The 14,953-nt window shown below is 35.1% G+C and overlaps 2 protein-coding genes across 4 annotated transcripts in view; both read left to right on the plus strand.

The window, feature by feature from the left end:
• Positions 1-14,953, plus strand: part of LOC147066298 (protein O-glucosyltransferase 2-like) — a 218,508-nt gene that overhangs the window by 182,008 nt on the left and 21,547 nt on the right. The window lies entirely within an intron of this gene.
• On the plus strand, positions 1,257-8,990 carry mEFTs (elongation factor Ts, mitochondrial). 3 transcript variants are annotated; one of them, XM_085955354.1, is made up of 4 exons: positions 1,257-1,333; positions 2,640-2,792; positions 5,632-5,883; positions 7,528-8,990. In XM_085955354.1, the coding sequence occupies exons 2-4, from the start codon at positions 2,640-2,642 to the stop codon at positions 8,044-8,046; spliced, it is 924 nt and encodes a 307-aa protein (XP_085811480.1). In that variant the 5' UTR covers positions 1,257-1,333; the 3' UTR covers positions 8,047-8,990. The 3 variants fall into 3 exon arrangements, with proteins under 3 accessions (XP_085811480.1, XP_085811481.1, XP_085811479.1); XM_085955355.1 differs by lacking the exon at positions 1,257-1,333 and adding an exon at positions 1,969-2,175; XM_085955353.1 differs by lacking the exon at positions 1,257-1,333 and adding an exon at positions 2,267-2,327.

Raw genomic sequence — 14,953 nt, forward strand, 5'->3', positions numbered from 1 at the left:
TTTAAAGCTGAAATGCAGCAATGGCTCTCGCAGAATGGTCATAATTTTTCAAACGAATGACCAAACCGCAACTTCTCGAGATTATCAAAAGAAACAAACCTGCTCCATTATATGGAATTGATAATATATTGGCACAATATGGACATAAGTGTTTAGGTGTTAAGGCTGAAAATATGCCTCGACTGATAAAGCCGTGTTGACACGGTCCAAGTACACTTGGACCGAGTGCCATCCAAGCGCACTCGTATGAGACATCTTCATACTAATTATTATTATCCAAGCTAATTTGGACGAGTAGGACGTGGTCCGAGTAGCTTGGATAGGAATAATTAGTATGAAGCTGTCGCTTGGATGGCACTCGGTCCAAGTATACTTGGATCGTAGGTACTTGGACCGTGTCAACGCGCCTAACTGAAGCCTTTAATTCTATTAGTTAGTTCTGGAATGGAAAAAACATTGCGAATATGTTCGTAAAATTGATGAAAAATATCGAGGAAATGATACGTACTTAAACGAGCCATTTATTATTAGCTTAGAAAGCGAAAGCGACACTGAAAGTGATAGCGATGTCAGTGGGGTATGGGCTATGGCCATTAGTCAATTGAATGAAAGTGTGTTAGATCAGTGCTCGAAATAGAAAATTTCACGAACAGGAACGCTCTATAATTTAAAAAAATGTGTACCGTTAAATTATCTGTAATATAAAAAAATATCGCTTCGTTTTACATAATGTACCTACTTTATAAAACAATTTCATCCTCATCTTCGCCCAATACGCTATCGGCTATATCTATAACAATCAGTGGTAAAGTTTACGAAGTCATTTACTAAAAAATAAACTATTCATATTATCATTAATAATTATACAAATTTAATATAAATACCTACATGAATCTAATTGGAGTAGGAAAAATAAAAATATATAAGTAATGGACAAACCAATGCAATTTCCCATTAGTTTCGTCAATGTAACTAAGTGTAGATGAAAACATGAGTCGTGATACCTTGGGTACATGCTATTTTATTCAATGCTCTGATTTTTCGTAAATTGGAAAATTTTGGTTAGGTAAACTATTTTTTAATCAAATCAAAATGTGAAATTCAACGATTGTGTTTGGTGAAAGCGTGCATATTGACATAATCTCATAAGTGTCTTTTAAAAAATCATGTAAAAAGTGACTTTTATTTATCACAAATATCATAATTTCTTCTTTTCCTGACCAAAATTTCAGTAGATCTACTAAAATTTCAGTAGACATGGCAACACTGCGGCGCACATCTGCAATCTGCATCATTTTCTTGGACAAAAATACAAATTGATGACTGCACCACGGTTAGTGAATAGCGACAAAATTACCCCATCCTTATATGAGTAATTTTGTAGAAAAAATTAATTAAGCCGATCCAAATTTAAATATTACGACGACGTTACCTCACTTATCCATCCAACAATTGCAGAATCAGAGTTAACTTGAAAATTCTTATTGCAGAAAACAGAGATCGTGTCAGTTGGTGTGAAAACAATGAATTGTTATTCTATCTTCTATCTCTCCTATGGTGACATTGGTTGCCTAGATCTAGAATATTATCTGATTTGAATAATTGTATGGTCTTGTGACTAGTTCTCCGCCCTCGCGCGCTGCCATCTGTCAGTAACCGCAGTGTTGCCAACCGAACTAATTATAGTACTTGGTCCGCGTACTATTAAAAAAGTGTAGTACTTACGTCCAAAATACCAGAATTTTGAATATCGATAAAAATGCATTTTCATGTTAACAATTTAATTTCGACATTTAAAAATATGCCAAAAGAACTAACATTTCGATATTTCCTTAATATGAATAAGTTGTTAGCATTTTAACAGTTGTCACATAAACATAACGGAGAATTCGAGAAATTCCGATGCCCTGCTTTATTATAACACCTCTTACGACCGAAAAATGCTAACACTGGCCGCCGTCATTAACTGTCACGAAGGTTTTTTAGAGTAGTATACAACGCAAAATCACGTCCATAGACTAATATCGCACACTGAGATCTTATATTATTTATATTATAGACCTAGATTATACTTACTACGTCCCTCGCTTCACGTTATTACGATTTGCTGTGATTGAAGTACGAACATTTTACGGAACTTTAAACATCGCAACGTATGAACCCCTAACCAAACCGGTGAATTCAATTAATAAAATTTTTCAAAATTGTGGTATTTTTTACGTACTGTACTTTTTTAATAGTACGCGGACGAAAATGTACTATAATTATAGTTCGGTTGGCAACACTGCGCTCACTGACAGATGACAGCGGCCGGTGGCGGAGAACCAGTAAAAAGACCCAAAAACTTATACATTTTCAATAAGTCATGACAACGCGTTCTATAATTTTTCCCGAAATACTATAATTTCTTGGACTACGTACTATAATTCGATGACAAAACGATAGCAACACTAAGATAGAATTCAGAAATGGCGTCTGACAGTTGACGAGGGCGGAAAACTAGTCACAACCACCGAATTGTATTTTTCTAACCTAGAATTTTGACCGAAGTGTCATTTATAAATCATTCGCCTCTCTATAATGAGATTTACATTTTCGACATTTTCGTTCTGATTGGCATGTTTGTTTTGATTTCACAGATGTTTACGAATTTTCTCCGAAACTTTTCCACTGGAAAGGTGTTCAGGGCAGCAGAGACTACATCATTGCTTGCAAAACTTCGTAAAACTACTGGATATACCTTTGCCAATTGCAAAAAAGCTTTAGAAATGCACAACAATGATGTAAATAAGGTGCGTATTGTAATTATACTCACATTTTTGTTTGCGACTATTTTCTTTTAAGGGTTCATTAAATAGTTTGGTGTTCATCAATAATTACTACTGAACTTGACAAAGACTAGGTACCCATATCTAAGTTTATTTATAGCTAAGTAGGTACCATTGAAATAATAAGGGTTTAGACACCAGTTTAGGTTTACCTTCCAGTGGCGAAGGGTGACTTTTGGAAAGAGACTGTGGAGATATGAGAAAAAAAAATATACTTGTCAGATATACTTACGGGCAATAAGAAGATAATCCGATATTACTACTGATGAATAGGGACACACTAATGACAATGACACACTGAATCTATGAAATTTCAATAGCTCACTAACGATGTACAACTGAACGATGAGTTTAAATTATGGATTTCCCTAAACATTCATACACGCAACATACGCTCTCAATAATGTCATCTTCGAAAAAACCCGTTGTTATATTGTATCTGTTCCACAACAATTCACAATTTTACCAGTCTAACTAGATATTTTAAAATACTTATATTTAAAACACTGACGAATGACTTCGGTACAGTGTCAGATAATTTATCCACATTCAGAAAACACAATAATACGCTGAATTTTGATCACAGAATAGAACAAAATAACGTTCATGAATATCATCAACTGACATAACTGACTGAATAAATTACGCTAGTGAACTAACTGATAAATAAGAATCACGAGATACAATTATTTTTTATTTTATAATTAATTACCTATAACAATTTTTAATTATATCTCATTGAAATTATGTTTTTAAATCATCTTATGTATTTATTATTTGCTTAAAGCGACAGACATCGACAATAAATATATTCCTAAAGAGTGTAGGGCCTACAGTAAGCGTATTCTGTAGCGCTTATAGATTCGGTTCAAATTTACAGACATGCTTGATGCTATCTGACGTCATAGCGATACAAAATGTAGTTTGGATTCTGTCGATCGGAATCCGAAGCTAATTCAGTTGAAAATAGATGGCGCTTGTGGCCACTTATTTTTTATTCGAAACTCAACTAAATTAAACGGTATTCTAAATTCTGACGATAGTGACTCAGTTGTTTTATATTTTGCATACATATTTTTTATTTACCTATTTTAATATAAATTAAATACTTGAAGATATATTTTTCTTAGTAGGTAGGCTTTAAATAATTGCCTAGTATGGAGCCTTCGCCACTAGTACTTACTCCATAATTTTTTGTCTTAGAGCCGAGCCACACCGGGCGACTCTGGTCGGCAGACCAGTCGCCGAGACCAGACCGATGCATGCAGTTATATGGAGCATGCCACACCTGGTCGCCCAGTAGTCGCGCAACCAATAAAGTCGGGCGATCAGTAAAATCACGTTCTTGCGCTCGGTCTGGTCTCGCAGTCTCTCTGGTCGGGCGACCGGTAGCGATGTATGAAAACATTTAGCTACGTATTGAGTGCTGCCACACTGGGCGACCAGTCGCCGGCAGCCACGCCGCGGATAGAACGTATTTTTGCATACTCGCGTGTACATTCATTATTATTATTATTTATTGGCTGCCTCTCTGGTCGCCTGCAAGTCGCCCGAGTAAATCGCCCAGAAAGACCAGTCGCGCGACTGGTCTGGCGACCAGAGTCGCCCGGTGTGGCTCCACTCTTACATAGTATAAATTGGCAGAAGTGCGTTTCCATGACGCAACCGATTCGTGAGAAAATTTAAAAGGGGCCCCCTAAGAGTTAAAACCTGCCACCTCTATAAAATGAATGCAAAAATTATAGAAGGCTTTGATTAAATATACATTCATTATTGTAATTCATATACTTCCGTTCAATTCGATTGTAAATATAAATTCATGAAAACTATTTTCCAAATACTAAATTGGTAGGTATTCTGCTGTAAGTATGTACTTATAGAGGTATTATGATTTCTCAGAAAGGAGACTTTCAATTAAACCATGTTTGTATAATTTGTACAAAACAAAAATTGTTTGAATGCCTGGATTTATTTGGAAAATTAAAATTAGATTGTTCATTTTTTATCGTAGGGGGCCTCAAAGTTAGTCAGTGCGTCGGGCTTTCACATTATAAAACGTGCCACTGTAAATTGGTGTAGTATACATTATTATTGATGAAGTCTTATTTTGAAGCAATTCTGACAAGTGTTATAATTGCTTCAAAATAAGACACCAAAGGGTGTAATATTTAGTCAGGGCTCGAAATGGACCAGAGCGCCGCGCCGTTCCAGTTCGTGAAATCGGTAAAATTATCGCTTCATCTCGTGGCAAAAATATTTTGACCGTCTGAGCTAGATAGGCCATAATAGAAAATCTTAACACTTTTATAAAATACACATAAAAAGTGACAACTACTTATTATGTAAATATCTTCAGAAAATTTTCGAGCACTTCGGTTCGTAAATTTTTCCAGTTCCAGCGCTTTACCTATTTAGTGTATTATATTTTGTAAGGCTTAGAGAAAATAAAAATAAAATGCCTGCGGTGGCTGAGTGGTAACTTGTTGGCTTATAGATGGCAAATTCACATGTTGTTTTTTCTATACATGTTTGAACCCAGAGCATAGACCTAATTGGTTGAGCAATTGGCCAACACCCTTTTCTCATAAAACAAAAATCTATTAAAAAAACCTCTTCATGAGGCAATCCAAATCCGCATCGGATTACATAGCCAATAAAAAAAAATAGATAATCTCATATTATGGTATATTGCAATTTGAACATTTTTCAATAGTTCTGTAAATTTAAATGAAATTTTAGTCAGTTCCTCCCATGAGATATGATGAAAAATAATAATTCATAGGTATCTACTTTAATTTTGCAGGCTGAAGATTGGCTCCATAAGCAGGCCCAAACACTTGGCTGGTCGAAAGCTACCAAACTGGCCGGAAGGACTACCGGTCAAGGTTTGGTGGCCGTGCGATTTGATGGCACCCACGCAGCACTCGTGGAAATCAATTGTGAGACTGACTTTGTCGCCAGAAATGAAAAATTCCATTCCATGATTGAAGAAGCAACAAACGCATGCTTTAAATTTGCTCACTCTGGACTCAAAGCTAAAGGCCTGCTTACCAAGGTATGAGAATTTTTGACATTCATTAAATTTTTAAACTATTTTTGTTTTTCAAAGTAAATCACACGATTTACAAAATACATATTTAGAGCATTCTATATTCAACATACAAATTTAAAACACCTCAGAAACATACCTACCTATTGGAGAAAATATTAAATTTATATCTTGAACTTAAACCCGCATCTATCAGTTTCCGGCCAATGTGCTTTATTAACTAAGGCTCCTTACGCACTGTCAACTGGACTCCGGCAACCATGGTTGCCAGCAACCAGAAAGTAAGACTGGTCGTGACCACGTGCATAAATGCTGATTTCTTTTCTTATGCCTCGTGGTTTCTGTTTCGTTTGTTTGGATGTCGGAGACTGGTCGACAGTGCATAAGGTGACTAAGAAAGCGTACAAGGTATTATTTCAAATTCTGTTATAAAATATTGTCGACAATCTTTTGTAATTTTGAATCAAGGTATTAATTATTATATTTCTGAAGTGTTCTAAATTATGTATGTTCAATAACAAATGTTAAATTGTATTGAATTGCATTGGACAAATAATAGTCTAATTAAAAATGTTTGTAATAAATGTGTATTTTATTACAAATACAGTACTCTCTCAGTAATCCGCCACCCCAAAAACCAGACAAATGTCCAATTAGTGAAAGCGGCAGATAATAGTGCATAGGTACATACGAAATTTGGTAAAAATTAAAACAGGTATTTCGTAAAAATAGTTTTTATTGAGAAATTTGTACTAGCAACTTACGCTTTTATTTATAATCAAAATCAAGTATGTATTCAATTATACATATTTATTAACTAACACATATTAAAGTTTATAATTAAACAGTAAATCACTTTCACTCAACACAACCAGTTGTTCAGTGTTGTTTGTTTTTTTCCTAAATATTGTTGGAAGATTATAATATGTCATCTCGTAATTTATGCAGCACGATGAGTGTGTTGATGGTTGCATTATTTTCCTCTGTCCATTTAATGGTAAGTCAATAGCATCTGGTGCATCTTCTGACTTCACCATATGAGCTGCAGTCGGTTGACAATTATTGTCTTCATCCTCAAAATCTAAGCCTCTTGATATATTTATGAGTTCGTTTTCAGTTAGAAGTGGCGCATACTCAATACTTTCTGCTATCCATTCTTCTAAAACATTTTGCGTTAGCTGAGTTTTCAGTTGCTCTCTGTATCAATTCTTCTAATGGAATCGGGAATGGAATGGAGCCTTCCAGTTCCCAGTTTTCATCATCTGGATTCATGAAGGGCCGTAGCCACAGTTTCACTATGAAATTATTGCTCATCTCAGTAGGTTGTTCCATGCCTCAGGTACGTTAAATACAACTGCGGACAGCTGACATAGGCACGCGGCAGATTAATGAATTTGACATAATGAATACCGGCGAATTATAGAGCTTGATTTTGTGCTTTCAACTAGTAAAAATAACGCCGGATTATAGTAGTTGCCGGATAATCGAGCGGTGGATTCTGTGAGAGTACTGTAGTACTACAATAATTTCTTTACAGCTAGAAATTATTGATTGTAATCTTTCTGTTCCGTAAAAATATCTTCATTGATACATAAATAGATTTTTGGTTTACTTTTTTCAATCTAATGATATGTATGTAATTAATTTTAGATGTGTTTGGACTCTGAAAGATTGGGAGCTCTCCACGCGCCCAATGGAAAAACTTTGCTTGAAGAGTTGGCCTTGATGATAGGAACCGTTGGTGAAAATGCAGCTTTGCGTCGCGCTGAATGCTGGAAAGCCGCTCCTGGTCTCAAACTCACAGGGTACACTCACCCAGCCCCGCCACACCAATTAGACTACTCCGCTGGTAGATACGGTGGTCTGTTGGCGTACACAGTGGAAGAGGGTGCAGCCGATGGAACGGTCATCGGCAGACAAATTTGCCAGCACATCGTCGGGATGAACCCCAGCAAGATCGGCAACGAGAAGGAAGATAAACCTAACAAAGAGGCCGATGAAGAGTCCTGTCTGATTTATCAAGAATATTTATTGGACCCCGCGCAAAACATCTCGCAGATATTAAAAGATAATAAAATTACCGTCCTTGATTTTGTTCGCTTCGAATGCGGCGAGAGCTTGGAATTGCCGCACAGTCAACCACTTGAAACTGTTCAAACCTGTCAGTAGTGCTCCATTGCAATAGGATCTTAACATAAGACGGACTCATCCAAAAAGGAACTAATTAATAATAAGTTTGTAGGTATTTGAAACCATAATATTATGTTATTCAAACAAAAATATTTGATTGTTATTTCAGGTAACTAAGATTTTTTATATTCAAAGTACCTAATGAGTAGTATCCATTTTGGATAATTCCAAATAATTTTAATTAAATTTGAGCTGTTTGAATGATACATATTCCAAATAAAAAATCAAATAATTTGAATGATATTATAGTACTGATCATTATAATATTTGTAAAACGAAAGATATTATATTATTTTGTAGTTTTATTTGAATACATTCACAGGGATGATTGAATTCTGTGGTAGAATTTTCAGGCATGTCTTTATTGTTTCATTCTCTGGAATATAAAAAATAACTTTCACAAATTATTGTTCTAAATACCTCTCAAGCAATAAATATCACATGATATCCATTTATGAATTATTGTAGATTGAGAATGTTTCAATTCAGTTGTCTGTTTCCAATATAGTTATGTAGGTAGTTAGTTCTATTTATTACATTTATGATTATGCTAAATCTCTACAAAAAACAATTAAAAGATTTAAAGTTCATTCCTAAATTATCTTTTATTAAAATAAGTGATTGCTTTTATATGTTTTGCATATCAAAATGGCAATTAAAACTAACTGAAATTTGCTTCAGTGATTTTGATAAAGAATTCACAGAATGGTGCGTCTGGCAGAAGAAAGGTTTCATTAACATCTCTGGTGTTTTCGGATATTGGAAATAGACGACTTTATTACATATGTCAATATTATTGTGTTACTGTGTTTATTGTTTTCATAAATACTCTTTTAGATGGTTAATTATTGTTTTTAATAGCATTTTTTTTTAAATAGCATTAGATCGTATTTATTTAAAATATATTGTAAACGTTTTATACCATGTATTTTTATTATTTCCCTATAAAATAATTGCCAGTTTAGAATAACTGTTCTAATGTCCTTTATATTTGATTATAATAGTAATACAGTAATAATTCATTTCGTGTTTGTTGCGATCGGTCTTGTATATGGTTGTTGATTTTGGCTGCTATTCTTTATTTCTTTCATTTTCCACCTGTCGTTGGTGTTGTCATTTTTGCTGCTGAACTGTTACTGGCAAACTTTTTTACGTACGCGTGCTAAAATTTCCCAAATTCTATTTTTCAACTGTCAAATTGTTCAACTTCAAAAATGATGATGTTCTAGATACCACTCGCAGAGCATAGCACACATATAGTTTTATCACTTTTGTCAATTACGCCATACATTACGGTCCATCAATTTTGAAACTGTCTGCCAGAATTATTACTACAAGCATCACCAAGTTTTTGTTTCTTATTTGGTGCAGTCATTTTTTGTGGGTAGAAATGAAATTGTCAATGTATTAATTAGTTTGGTTCCTTGTGCACGAATTGACACCAGAATTGCTCCGATCAGATGAGGCATTCTCTCGCTACAGTGGTCACAAACATTGTAAATCAATCAAAAGGCATTCCCTGCCGCCTGATGAGGTTAGTGCGATAATATTATATGTGACACATAAATTCTAAGGACTGACCTATGCAGTTATATGTTTACATTAAACGTAATGTTTAATTTTGAAAAGTATTTGCCTGCTATTTTTTATACAATGCGATCTTTCATTTATTATTATTATAGTGAGATGCCCGGGGTTCCAGCGGCTAGCTCAGGTGTCCATCGAACCCCGGATTCACAAAAAAAAGGATTTATATATGTTGGTAAAATTAAATAAAACACTAAGTCTTTCTCGTGCGGTCTTAGCGTTATATATTTTAATATTTGGTTGGACAATGTTACTTTATAGTCCATTACATATTTTGTTTTTACAATTGGTTACGCAGGTCCGTACACGGTTTACAAAGGACGCTCACTAACTTTCTTTTTCTTTTTCAAATTCCCCGTACCCACGCCGTCCAGCAAAAAGGACTCTCGTGATTGGCCAAATTTTATTGCGTGATGCTTTTGATTTGACGAATCACGAGGACCACCCCGGCGCAGGCGCGTGGAGATTTTAACGTTGCCGGCAAGCGCGGCAAAATTTATTAAATATGAATACTTATATTTAGTCTTAAAATTATCTCTCTCATCCATCATCATTTAAACTTTTTAAATCAAATTAAATTTATCTTAATTACACCTCCGCTGTGTGATTTTCAAACACCGGACGAAAGCCTTTACTTATGAATAAAAAAAAATTTACGTAGTTGAGCAAGGAATCAGATTAGATGTTTTATGAAGCCGTTTCTAGAGGTCAGGGTTACGTTTCGACTTATGACTACTAAACGATTATTTTACACCGGGAGAAGCCCGCCTGTAACAGGGGTGTATCAATAGGTATTTTTTTTTCTCTTAAGAGGATGCCATGCAAAATCATCTCGCGTGCCATAGGTTCGCCACCACTGAACTACACTAAATATAGGAGTGAAGCTTGAAAATATCAATTTAAAACAACATTATATTAATTAATTGTGATTGAAAACAATATTGTTTTGAAGAAAAGCTCATTTTATATTGTAGACAGTAAGTAAATATTACAATAATTTATATCAAAACAATATGAGATACACACATGCACAAGTAATATACCTTGAATATGAATATAAAATTAATGATAGATATTACATTATCGTTAAAATAATTTCACAATTGGCAGAAATATAAAAATAGGAACATTAGATGATAATTCCATTTATAATTTTCCATCCATGCAAGCTGCTAAATGATATTGTTTCGCTTCGAAAATATTATATTACTCTGAAGTTTTGTTTTCCGGATAATCACAATTAAATACCTATTATGTACTATTATTCAACTCAGAGGTTTATTGGAAAAGAAGAGATTTGCATTATGGTACATAGCAGCGGTGCCTCAAGAACTAGAAAGTAGAACTGCTTATAAGAATTTTAAAGAATGATAGTCTTTATTATTCTTCATTGGTTTTTAAGCAGTGCTTCTTGCATATAATGATATACGGATGTGGGGCATAAACCTCAATGATCAAAATCAATACAGAAATTTAAAATAACCCAGCAAATGATTGTAAGTATATTTCAATAGTAGATTGTGTAAGGAGACAACTTTGCAGTAATCACTGGTTTTTGATTGGCCCCACTTTCGTAAAAGATACAATCACTGAAAATCACCATGAATAGAGATCTCCTTTTAATAATAAAATAATGAATAATGGAGATCTCTCCCATTATTGCAGTGGATGGCTGACATCAGGAAGTAGACAGGTGGTAGGTATGAGAGTGGAGGGTAGGTAATACGAAAGTGTATCCAACAACGGATGGAAACTGAAACTCTGACAAAACGAAGTATGTAGGTAGGTATCCAATAATTTTGATATGCTGTCAAAATATAGTCGTCATTTTTTTTGAATAATTGGTATGATTATGTTTCATATTAAGTATATAAAATATTTAAAACGTTCAGCTAGCATCTTGGGGGATTTCTTCAATTATTTTCACATTTAAAATTACTAATTCTAGGTCTTTATTTCGGTGATTTTACGATTTTTCCATAAGAACTTTCGACAGTCTTTCTTGAAAAACGTTGAAATTTCATCGACGTCATGGAGGAAGCCTTGGTGACTCAGGATTGAAATGGGTAATATAGGTATTTAAAGCCAATGATTTCTGCTCCCTCACATTAAACCGAATTATTACAATAGGATAAGCTGTGCATCGACATGGGCAGATAATTCTAGCATTTCTTTCCATTGCAATGATTAAAAAATATTGTCAAATAAAAATAGATAAGCAGTTTCAAAAACAAATGAAGGCGAAAAACATGCAAATTATATAGGAATTTCAGTATAATGGTAGTGCATAAGTATTATTTTTTTATTTATGGTTGTTGTATTATTATTTTTTTACCATGTCCTATCCTAGGTGGAGGTTTGCATTAATATATTTTTGCTTTTACGAGAAAGATATTGTTACCAACTAAAGATGGCCGACTTTCACCTTCGATACGTCATACTACGCCAAAACCATCGCCAGGCGTTATTTTCAGCCGCCGTACAAATTGTACCTCGTACCTACCTCGCAAGATATTAACAGGAATGCTCCACCGCCGAAAACAATAATTCTGTCAACCATCCTCCGGCAACCTTTCTTCGCAGCCTCTAAAGGTCCCGGCCAGTTCTCAGAAATTTGAATCGGTACGCGGCCAACTGATTTCAAATCGGCCACCGTCGCCCGACCGAGACTAAAATGACCGTGCGACAATCGCGATGCGAAATCCGGGCGACAATACTATCACTGGCATAGATCAACTTGGAGGCGTGATAAACCAGAGAATGACTCCCGACTATCCTGAGGATACAAGAAGATGCCCCGTGCAATGTTACGTACGGATCATCTCCGACAACGCAGTTCCAGCTAATGAAATCACCACAAATTTCGTTACAAACCGCGGCACACTAAATCCAAGATACAGTGACTTCTAACCAAGATATCGGACATATATCTTCATATTCGTATTCCTCGATGTCACCCGCCTTTGATGGATGTTATTTCTTTACTCGAAGACAAACGCAGCCATTTTTACAACAAAATACCTACTCGCAACGGTGGAAGCATTTTTTATCACTAGCAGCCGTTCACATTCAAACGATATCTTCATCTCTTGGCAAGAAATCAGCGCATTGAACAATAATAGTCTCCATTCTATCTGATGAAAACTCGCGACGTCAGGAGCGATGACATCATGACGGAAGGCATGCAAAACCGCCGACACCTATGTAAAACATTTCCTGAAGGATGGAAGCCATCAGAAGACAGTAACGCCTTACACCATCGTGAAGCCAGGAGCTTTTTTTTTCTTTTCTAGATGCCTTTGTGGATACCTCACATATACTATCGAGGTTTGGCTGGGCTTCCAACAGAAGCTGCAAGGTATTACGTGCAAAGCAAGAAGACGACGTGGGCCGCTCCACGCACCTACCTACATGTAGGTAACTTTAGGTCAGTGGCGCACCCAGGATTTAATATTGGGGGGGGGGGGGGGGCTAAGGAGGAGAATGTAAATTAGTCCATAGGATCTTTTTCTTCTTTACAGCCTAATTTCTCGTTTATCGGTCTTTTGTCTATTGCACTCGCTGTACCTACACCATGGTCCCCACGTCCTGAAACGGGCCCTCAGGCTACAATATTTGGCGGGCCCTCTACCTACCGCTAAGATTAAAGGCAGTCTGAAACACTACATTAACGTCTTTCAAATTGTGTTTTAGTTCAAATTGAGGGTATTTATACAGTAAATTATTGGTGATTTTCAATACATCTACTTTAATAATGGAGCTGTCGAGTATCGACACATAATAATCATAAAATATATTGGGCCCCCTGCCCCCCCCCTGGGTGCGCCACTGCTTTAGGTACCTATTTAAACACATCGCGAATTAAAAATACCTACGCCGTAAAAACCTAGCAAAGGTTAATAGCCTCCAGCAATTGTTTTATCATAATTCGAACATTTTTTATATACTAAAATCATGCCTTAAAGATATAACTTTTAAATCGATTTTTGTATATCAAATTATTAGTCAAACCAATTGAAAATAGTACAGCGCATACTTAACTTAATCCTTGACACTGTAAAATTTTATAATATGAAAGTAATTTCGTTCATCCATAACTATTCATTTTTATTAGGAATCAAATTTAAAATTCTAAATTTTAATCCTTATGATTATAAAATTACAGCAGATAGCCAGACATGTCATCTATATAACGTAATTTTTATTTTGTCCGAATTCGAAAATTCGTTGAACAAATTAATTAAATCCCCATTCCGCGCCATCAGATTTAATAGCAAGCAATACGATTATGATTTACATAGAGCCGTTCCGCGCTTCGTGAAGATTTCAAAATAATGACCTAGTACCCGTGATTGCTGCACCAAAAACACCATGCTCCCGCCGTGGGTATAAAAAATCGAGATCAGGACTATGAAAAGCAGTGTTGCCAACCGTACTATAATTATAGCATTTGTACTATAATTTTGGTTCATATACTATGTACGATATAAAACTGGTATAGTACGCCCAAAATACTATAATTTTGAATATCGGCAAAAGTACTAAAATTTCGATATTTCCGTTCGATAAATTGGTGCAAAGTACTATAATTTCGAATTAATATATATAAGAAGATTTGGGGAACTTAGAAAAAAAAATTGCTCGAGAAACGTAAAAAAACCCTTGACCTTGGTTTAAAATGAAATTTCTTGAATTCGTCCATAAGCAGTTTTGGTCGGAAGGAAGAGGTACCTAAATAAAAAGGGGCCTCGGGAGTTTTTCAAATTCTCCGTTATTTTTTTTCCTGAGAAACAATAAACCTAAGTATACATTTTCAACAAATGACAACGCATACTATATTTTTTCCCCAAATACTATATCGGAAAAAATATGTAAAAAGTACTAAAATTTAGATATTTCCGTTCGATAAATTGGTGCAAAGTACTATAATTTTGCAATATAAGAAGATTTTGAAAACTTGAAAAAAAATGCTCGGAAAACGTCAAAAAATTCTTTGACTTTGGTTTAAAATGAAATTTCTTGAAATTTTTAAGCATTTTTGGTCGGAAGAGGTACCTACCTACCTAAATAAAAAGGGATCTCGGAGTTTCTCCAATTCTCTCTTATTTTTTCTGAAAAACAAAAAACCTATACATTTTCAACAGATGACAACGCGTACTATATTTTTTCCCCAAATACTATAATTTTTGAAGCTCTGTACTATAATTTCACTTTGAAAAGATGGCAGCACTGATGAAAAGTCAGTCTACTCCAGCCCGCTCTAGAGTGCAGTCACTCTACTCTAGAGTGCAGGCAGTCT

The sequence above is a fragment of the Rhyacophila brunnea genome, unplaced genomic scaffold (genome assembly GCF_057557595.1).
Source record: "Rhyacophila brunnea isolate RB1 unplaced genomic scaffold, BYU_Rbru_1.0 scaffold_5, whole genome shotgun sequence".
NCBI classification, from domain to species: Eukaryota; Metazoa; Arthropoda; class Insecta; order Trichoptera; family Rhyacophilidae; genus Rhyacophila; species Rhyacophila brunnea.